Below are 10,095 nucleotides of genomic sequence, written 5' to 3' on the forward strand. Positions count from 1 at the left end.
GAGGGAGCCTACAGGCTCAAAAAACTCCTCAAAAACACAGAAAATAAAACTACAGACTTGCTGCGAAAAACTGAAAACAAAACGACAGCCTTGCTGCTATACTACCATGAACGGGGAAACTACAAGATGCAAACGCTTGAACCGATAACTTGGTCTTCTCTGAATACTCATCTGTGACGCACTGACAACTGACAGGGGGAGAGTGAAGCATGTAAAGGTGCAGGGGTAATTATCCTCATGGTGCAAGTGGTTACTAATCAACGGGGCGTGGTGAAGACAGAGACAGTGAACACAGACAGAGGAAACCCATCACCAAAATAAAACAAGTGACATAACAAAACCGAAAAACCTAACCCACACCAACTAAACTAACATAACCGCCGCTTCGTGACACGTAGCTACTGCGTGGAGGCATCAAAGTATAAACCTGACTTGTTCCAACTTTATTTTATGTGACAAAATGACTACAATTGTGTATGAAAAATGACTGCGCCTTGAAGCTGCAACTAACGATTATTTTCATATTGGATTAATCTATCGATTATTTTCACAATTAATTGAGTAATCGCTCGGTCCTTAAAATAACAGAAAACGTTAAAAAATGTTGATCAGTGTCTGTCAAACCGGGAAATAATAATGTTCTCGAATGTATTGTTTTGTCCACAAAGCAAAATAAGTCACTTTTAATGATTTCTTTGTTATATGGAGGATAGAAATTAAGACAGTATTCACATTTATGAAGCTAAAACAATCAAAAAACTTGTTTTAATCATGAAAAAAGCTTCAAACCGATTAATTGATTATCAAAATAGTTGCCAATTAATTTAGTAATCGATTAATTGAGTAATTGTTTAAGCTCGAGTACCTTGGCCTCATCTCCCTCTTGTCCTTTATCTCCCCCCTTTCTGTCCCACCTTTCCTCTGTCCTCTGTCCTCTTGTCTTACACTTGTTGTACAGTATGATGAAAAACAACACATGCAACACACATGCCCTTTCCCACCCATAATGCTATGGAAAAGTGTCTATCTATATTTGCGTCTGTATATTGAACTGATAAGCCTGCCAGTATAGCTGATTCTTTGGGTTTTGTCAGATAATCCATATTTAGTCTTGCTGACGTGACACAACTGAAAGTATAAAAAACCTAGAGTCATGCCTTGGTTGCACACATAGGATCACAGGTAAGTTCAGCAGCAGAGGTGTGGACCTTCTCTCAGTGTATGAAGTTTGCCTCTGGTTGTGGTTCAAGCACTGTTCTCTTCCTTTTGAGAAAAAGTTGACATTGAATTGTGTCTTTTTCCTGCAGGTTTGCTGAGATGGTTCACATGTCTATTTTCAGGTTTTCAGCACTGGCTCTGCTGCTTCTGTCTGCCTCCTGTTGGGCAGACAATGAGGTAAGCATCATCATTTACATAATCATTTAAAATAATTTGACATAGGGTTTATTGCATCTTTATAATCATTCAGCTTCTATCATACTGGAAGTTCCTGTGGTAGCCCCTTGTTATTGTAAATTTGACATTTTTAATTTGAACATTTCTTTGTAAGACTCAGTATTTGGGTCTTTATTTGAGGATGTCTGTTAACACTTGTTTGTTTCTTACATGTGTGTCTCTTCTCTCCATTTTTCAGGCAGGTATGTACAATCAGACCTATTCCACTGACATACATAGTTCAGGAACTGGTGTGTTTTTTATGTAAAGTCAAATTGCATCGTTTTTGTTTTTGATGTTGTTTGCAGAGGAAGTTGCAGAGGTGAACTTGGGGGAGCTTTCAGTCTCTGAACTTCTGGAAAGAGCCAACAGTAATCTGAGTAAGTGTGAATGAACTCATTTTTTTCCCTAATTTTTTCCAGTGACACTACAGCAGTTTTTTAAAGTAGCTGTTTGATGCTGTATGATTGTTTTAGTCCGCTCCACTGGTGAACCCACTCTGATTGGAGGAGACATTGCCATTGACAATGAGGCTGAGAGAAATGCTGATCCCTGCACCAGCCGAGGCTGCACGTGGGGCAAATGGACTGATGGAAAGGTCTACATTCCTTATTACATCACTAATCACTTCTGTGAGTATCAGTTGGAACCACAAGCTCACAAGTTCTACGTGAAGGCAGAATATATCTTCAACTGACACACCGAAAATGCATATATAGCTATAGATCTGTAGTTCAACATGTTACTGCAAAACTACCCAACTATTCCAGTACTTGAACAGTCTGATTCCATATACTGGGGTATATTCATGTGATCTTGGGGGAATATTTATCCATGTGTTGATCATTTTGTATGAGTGTTGTGAGATAATACAAAAACAAAACTTATGGTATCATGTTTGCCAGCCTCCCGTGAAAGGTCCATCATCACCCGTGGACTGGAATCTTTCTCCTCCTTCTCCTGCATCCGCTTCAGGCCCACCAGAAGTTCTGACCGTGACTGGCTGAACATTGAATCTCAGAATGGGTAAGAAAACTGAAGAAATTAAGAGAGCTCGTGTTAAAAGATGTTGTCAAACTTCAATCTTCAACTTATATTTCATTCTGTCCAGCTGCTGGTCTTACGTTGGCCGTCGTGGTGGTAAGCAGGTGGTGTCTCTGGCCCGTAGTGGATGTCTTTACCATGGCACCGTTCAGCATGAGCTGCTCCATGCTCTGGGATTCAACCATGAACAAACCCGCTCTGACAGGGACAACCACATCAGAGTCGTGCTGGGCAATGTCCAGTCTGGTAATATAAATATTTGTTTTCCCCACAGGAATATTAGAATGGAAACCACTACAATAATGTCAGTTTCTCTAACATGAGGACAGTTACACCAACTGTCCACATTACACCAACCTTCTCTGGTTTCTATTTTCCTCCTGCCTGGCAGCTCCATCTTCAACATCTTTTTTCCAATATAATCACTATCCTTCCTCTGCACGTGACTAAACCATCTCAACCTTGACTCCCTTACTTTATTTCCAAACTGTTCAACCAGAGCTGTCCCTTGAATATGCTCATTTCTAATCCTGTCCATTCTGGTCACTCCCAACAAAAATCTCAGCATCTTCAGTTCTGTCACCTCCAGCTCCACTGTCTCCAAGCCATACACCATAACAGGTCTCACTACCATCTTGTAGACCTTTGCTGCTATCCTTCTGTCACGCATCACCCCTGATACTTGTCTCCACCCACTCCATCCTGCCTGCACTGTCTTCTTCACCTCTCTTGTACACTGTCCTTTGCTTTGGGGGGTTGACCATTATTGTTAATAATTGTTTTAACCTTTAATTGGTTTTGCAATTGAGACCTAGCCAATGACTTTGGTCAAACAGAAGTGTGATGGCTCACAGCCTCACAACAAGGCCCTGGGTTAGAATCCCAGTTAGAGAAAGAAATGGAAATTGATATCTACACTGTACCATAGGTTTAGGTGTTTTGTCTGAGGGCTTTTCTGAATTGAGTTTGCATGTTTTACCCATGTGTGCTTAGGTTCTTCAGGTACTCCATCTTCCTCCCACAGTCCAAAGACATGCAGATTGTGCTTTGGTTGATTAGACACAAATGCCCATAGGTGTGAATGTGAGAGAAGAGTTGTCTGTGTATATTGGCCCTGTGATGGAGTGTCCATGTTGTACCCTTCCTTTCACCCTATGTCAGGTTGGATTGGCTCTAGCTCCCCCTGTGACCCTCAAGAGGATTTATTTGTTAAAAAATGAATAGAAAATATAATAATTTTTTACCACTTTTTGCTCTTCTTAGGAATGGAGCACAACTTCAATAAGATAGCCACCCTCAACCAGGGCACTTCCTATGATTACAACTCTGTCATGCAGTACCACAAGTAAGAACTGACTACACATCAGCCCTCCTGTGTGTCTTCATATGTGTGCATCTGTTGCCATTTACATGCTCTATGTCCTGTTGTAGATATGCCTTCTCTAAGAACAACCAGCCCACCATGATTCCAATCCCTAACGCCAATGTGTCCTTCGGCAATGCTAAAGAGATGAGCCGCCTCGATATTGCAAGGCTCAACACACTCTACAAATGCTGTGAGTTCATCATGAATAAACATACACATAATATCACCAACACACTTATAATCCACTGTGTACTTTTCTCTTTTACACAGGAATCCAGTCAGAAGACCTGATCGCCTCTGTATATCACTTATTGATCAATCAATAAAGTAATTGAAACTATGATACAGCAGCCTTCTTTCATTCTCTCATTACATCCTTTTTGTCTCATTTGTGGGCAACATTTTAACAAAAATCCATCCTAACTATTTTACTCTTATAGTGACTGCTAATAAGATGAATGATTGCTCTATTGTTTCCACATTGTCAGCATTTTTCCTACTTTGGCTGTTTCTTTAGCGATCACAGATCCAAGTGCACATGTGTAACGCTTTACGGCACAGCTACTGCTTCCAGTGATATTCACTGCTCCGTCTGAAAGTGCAAGATAGTTTTTTGGTCTTGTGAGTACTGTAAAATACAATCCTGCTGTTGCTGCTTTTGGTAAAGAATTAGCGACTTTAGGTTTAGGTGGTGAGATATTCTGATGGTCACATTTGCTGATATAATGATGACAACATCACTTTAGGTTAGCTGCTGGTTTTAAGGTGATCTCTGTTAACGCTATCATCAGATAAACATTTAGGTAGGCTATAATAGAATTTAATGCACAAAACAAACAAGTTTAAGGAGAAGAAAACATCCTGCTACATCCAGAACTACAGAGTGGAAAAATACTTCAGGAGTGCTGTTCAAAGACCTGACGACCAAAGACACTTGTGTCCACTATCTACTGTCACACTGACACCACACACAGCTAAACGTGGTCAGCTGTGGGTGGTCTCTAAAGTTTATGATACATTTTAGGTATGTGATTCAAAGATAATCATAACAGAACTTAACTCAGCTAAAACTCATTACAAAAACTCATCAGCCCCAGTTGAAACAAGAGCCTTTCTGCATGGAGCTTGCATGTTCTCCCTGTGTGTGTGTGGGTTTTCTCCGGGTTCTCCTCCCACAGTCTCGAAAAATGCCATGTGGGGCTTAGGTAAATTGGACACTCTACATTGACTGTAGATGTGAGAGTGAGAGTGAATGGTTGAATGGTAGATAGATAGATAGATGGATAAGGGCATTGCACGGGTATTGCTGCAAGATGAGGACACAGAGAGAGACAGTGAGAGAGAGGGGAAAGGAAAGACACAAACGGGAGAGAAAGAACAAGGTTAATGACATACAATAAAGTCATATTCATACCCTGAGTGGTCAACAAGTTAGGGTTAGGGTTAGGGTTATCAACTGATGGGTGCCGGTCACCGTGCTGGTACAACCAGGCAGGTTGTGGGCCTTCGCAGCTCCTCAGCGATGTCTTCACCTGTTGTGACTGGATGCACTGGCTACTGGTTGGGTGGCAGCTGCAGGAACGGAGGTAAAATGGATCCAACGATTCTTTCCTGAGAGATCCTGCAGTTATTTTCCCCGGGTGAGGTCGTCCACTGGGTTCTCTGACGTCTCCACATAGCGCGAAGCCTGGCTATCAGTCAGCTCTTGAATTTTCTGTGATACGGGTTCCTGCAAACACCTTAAAGCGGCAAGAGTCTGATTGAATCCAGGCAAGAACAGTTGTGGAGTCCACAACTATAACTGCTCTCGATACCTCCACTGTGAGCTCTCGGGTTAGCATGTCTGCAAGCTGAGCGCCCGTGAGTGCAGCACACAGCTTCATCCATGGCATGGAGAGTTGCTGCTTGGGGGCCACTCTGGACCGGGCAGAAGATGTGAACCTCCCACTTACTGGTTGTCCATGGCTGGACTCGTGTAGCAGCGAGGCAGTCTGATGTTGTCCAAATATAGCAGCTCATTTTCCCAGTCCTCCCACGCCGTGAACCGGGCAGCAGAGGGTCGTCCCACTCCCCCTTCTTTTCTTATAACTGTTGAACAAGCACTTTGGCCCTCGTAGTATCGGGTATGAGGAACCCTATGGGGTCATATTGGCTGGCCAATACCTTATAGATGTTCCTCATGGTGGGTGGGAGGCGCTCCATCAGCCGTGACTTATACAGCAGCGTATCTGAGTGGCATAACCAATGCAGTCCCAGGGCAGGTTCTTGTGGGTCCATGTTTGTGTGATTTAGCAACTGTTCACTACTCTCTGACCTGATCTCCTTGGGCAGGTGGCCGATAACGTTTGGCATGCTGCTGGCCCACTGTCGCAGTTCAAAGCCTCCCTCCATTAACAGCTCCCTCACCTTGTCTGTGACATCTTTGGCCATATCTGGAGTGAGGAAGCTCTGTAGTCAGTTGTCCACATAGAAGTAGTTCTCAATGGACTCACAAACTGCAACCCCTGGGTGGGTGTGATCGTGTACATGCCTCTGTAGTGCGTATATGACACAGCATGGGGAACAAGTAGTTCCGAAGGGCCACTCATATACACTAGATTGGGAGTCTCTCTGTAGATCACGCCTTCGGGCAGCAACCTCACCTTGTGTAACATTCCCTTTATGTCACTACTGACAGCAATGTTATGTTCCCTGGACCACAGTAGGACACCCAGGAGAGATGCACCCAGGTTTGGGCCAGACAGCAGAGGCTCGTTGAGGTTTTTATCCTTATAGGTGTAAGAACAGTTGAACACGATACCAGTGTCACAGCTACGCCGACGACACCCAACTCATTCTCTCTTTTCCCAGCTCCGACACACATGTAGCAAAACGGATCTCCGCTTGTCTGACCAACATCTCTCAGTGGATGTCTGACCATCACCTGAAACTCAATCTCAACAAGACTGAGTTTCTTTTTCTCCCAGGAAAGGGCTCTCCCACCACAGACCTAACCATCACCCTCGACAACTCTGTGGTAACTCCGTCTCATACCGTAAGGAACCTGGGTGTGACACTTGATGACCATCTCTCCCTCACTGCCAACATTGCTGCAACAGCTCTTGCAGATACATGTTGTACAACATCAGAAGGATACGGCCTCTTCTAACCCAGAAGGCGGCACAGGTTCTGGTCCAGGCTCTTGTCATCTCACGCTTGGATTACTGCAACTCCCTCCTGGCTGGTCTCCCTGCGTGTGCCATACGACCCCTGCAACTCATCCAGAATGCAGCAGCTCGACTGGTCTTCAACCTACCAAAATTCTCCCACACTACACCTCTCCTCCGCTCCCTTCACTGGCTTCCTGTAGCTGCTCGCATCCGCTTCAAGACTCTAGTGCTTGCGTTCCATGCTACAAACGGATCCGGTCCAGCCTACATCCAGGATATGATCAAAACCTACACCCCAGCCCGCCCACTTCGCTCTGCATCGGCAAACCGGCTTGCTGCCCCCTCACTGAGAGGATCGCAGAGGCATTTACAGAACTCGAGACTGTTCACTGTCCTCGCTCCCAAATGGTGGAACGAGCTCCCCATCGACATCCGGACAGCGGAAAGCCTCCACATCTTCCGCCGCCGACTAAAAACACATTTCTTCCGACTCTACCTCGACTAAGACAATGACGACAAAAAAAAATATATATATATATACATCGCACTTACGACTAGCCCTTCATAGTTTGGTTTACTTGAAGCGCTTACTTACTTCGAGCTCTTATTTGTACCCAAATGTTTAAATGCACTTATTGTAAGTCGCTTTGGATAAAAGCGTCTGCTAAATGACATGTAATGTAATGTGTCACCAGGTGATGGGGAATAAACCATGACTCCTTGGTAGTCTTCACTGCTCCTGACTAATTCTGGAGGCATAGCATGCTTGGTTCAGCTGTGTGATCTCTGCCTGATATGCCTGTGCCTTCACTAGGTCTCTGACGAGACACTTCTCCGTGCTGCGAAGGCTGGGGAGTACCGCTTCAGGCAGTGCTGTGAGTGTAGGTATGTTACTCACCCGTAACAATGGGGTGGCGTATCTGAGGACTCCATCTACCTTTTCCCTCCTCATCTTCATCTCTAGAAGGTTCATGGCCTCTTGGTCTCTCCGGGACCTAATCACCAGCTTTTCATTTCTGTATGGCAGGGTATCCAGCCAAGCCTGGTCTTCACCGCCACTGGACCCCAGGTTCAATCGGCGTCAGAACCTATCAAAAGGAGTGGGTGAACGTCTGTAAACGGCTGCAGGGGGAGTGTCTTGAGGTACTTATATCTGTGCTGAAGTCCCTTCACTGGGTAAGAGTGTTCAGCTGGACCTAGCGTGCCTGCAGTGAAGGCTCTCTCAATCGTAAACGTCTTTGTTGGCTGTACAGTCGGAGAGATTTTGAAGGTCACTGATGAGCCATGTAATGTTCTTGCATCTTGCTGAACTGTTTTCAGGGTGAGGCTCTCTGGAGTTCCCTGAAGCTGCAGCCTCTGGACAGCCTCTTGGAGGAGGATCGTCCTCTCTGAACCATCATCTAAGATTGTGTATGTCTCCAGGGTATGGTCGCCATTATGCAGTAGCACCTTACTGACCTTCAAAAGGACCTGATTGCAGCCAGCACGCCAACCCAGGTACAAACATCTGTCGCTGACCTTAACTCTGCACCAGTGGCTGGATCTGCTTAAATCACATGCTCTGTCATACAATCTTCAGAACACTGATTCATAAGAAAAATGTTGACTTCCCAGCACTACCTTATGTAGATATATTCTACATATCATGTTTTACCTAAAAGTATATAATTTAGATGTGACCTCATTTATTTACCAACATTTTAATGAGTAATTTCATTTTTTTTTTTTTTTTAATTCTCAGGTACTGTAACCAATTATGTTTACATTTATTTGGTAATTTAATTATGTAACTTAGTTATATGTAACTTGTTACTCCCCAACACTGCTTATAGCATGATAATTTATTAATTATTGGTCCTTATGTCAATCTTTAACATTTGCCTTATTGACCAGCTAGGGATAAATTACTGTATGTTAGTTAAATGTATAAAACAATACATACTACACTTGATCTGAGACAGTAACATTGTAGACCCTTTGTTGAATTGCCCTTCGTCCTAGGGTTGGTAGGGAAGGTTCCAGGGATCATTTTGAATTGAAAATTCCAAGCTTCTTTCTTCAGACTACCCTCCGAAGCTACGCCTCCAGAGCACAGGAATATGCACTGCAGGCCATAGTACGCAGGCCCAAGGACTTAGCTGAAAATATGGCTGTCGACGCCTATGAAATATAGCCTATGGATAAACTGTATACAAACATTAGACAGTCCTACAGGGCTAAACCACTAGCTCACCTTGGACAGTCTGAGCATACATCCCTGCTACTTATCCCTGCATACACCCCCCTACGGAAACAAGCTCCGATCAAGTCCCGGATTATCACCACTTGGCCCAAGGATGCTTCCCACCAGCTGCAGGACTGCTTCCAGAGAACCGACTGGGAGGTTTTTGATCACCAGGACCTGGAGAATCACACTTCAGTGGTTCTGGATTACATCAGGTTCTGCACAGACAATGTCACCAGGGACCGATGTATAAGGATTTATCCCAACCGAAAGCCATGGATGACAGAGGAGGTGCAGAGCCTGTTGACAGCCAGGAACACTGCTTTCAGGTCTGGGGACAAGGTACTCTACAGTGCCGCCAAAGCCAACCTAGGCCAAGGTAGCATACAGAAGGAAGATGGAGGACCACATCAGGAGTAACGACACCAGACAGGAGTGGCAGGGTGTCCAGCACATCACCAGCTATAAACCCAGCAACTCCTCGGCTGCCGAGGGGGACTCTTCTCTGGCAGAGGAGCTTAACATCTTCTTTGCCCGTTTTGAGGTGACACCTACATCAGCCCCACCTCAGCCGCATGCTCACAGCAGCCTCACATTCACGGCTGGAAGGCTGCAGGAAGGCTGCAGGCTCGAATTTTCACCAGAATCTTCAACCAGTCCCTGTCACAGGCCACTGTCGGGCCACACCGCCCTGCCTAAAGTCCTCCACCATAGTCCCACTGCCAAAGAAACCCTGCATTACCACCCTAAATGACTACCGCCCAGTGGCACTTACACCAGTCATCATGAAGTGCTTTGAGAAACTGGTGCGGAGTCAAATCATCTCCTGCCTGCCAGCTGACCTGGACCCCTTTCAATTTGCTTACAAAGCAAAGAGA

The 10,095-nt window shown here is 44.7% G+C and overlaps 1 protein-coding gene across 1 annotated transcript; it reads left to right on the forward strand.

Moving 5' to 3' along the window:
* The first annotated feature begins 1,159 nt into the window (after positions 1 to 1,159).
* On the forward strand, positions 1,160 to 4,187 carry LOC131459505 (hatching enzyme 1.2-like). Its single transcript, XM_058629408.1, has 9 exons — positions 1,160 to 1,182; positions 1,308 to 1,399; positions 1,743 to 1,814; positions 1,911 to 2,066; positions 2,340 to 2,460; positions 2,546 to 2,724; positions 3,742 to 3,823; positions 3,910 to 4,034; positions 4,115 to 4,187. Coding segments are annotated over exons 2-9 (819 nt in total). The 5' UTR covers positions 1,160 to 1,182; positions 1,308 to 1,317; the 3' UTR covers positions 4,117 to 4,187.
* Positions 4,188 to 10,095: the final 5,908 nt, after the last annotated feature.

The sequence above is a fragment of the Solea solea genome, chromosome 5 (genome assembly GCF_958295425.1).
Source record: "Solea solea chromosome 5, fSolSol10.1, whole genome shotgun sequence".
Lineage (NCBI taxonomy): Eukaryota > Metazoa > Chordata > Actinopteri > Pleuronectiformes > Soleidae > Solea > Solea solea.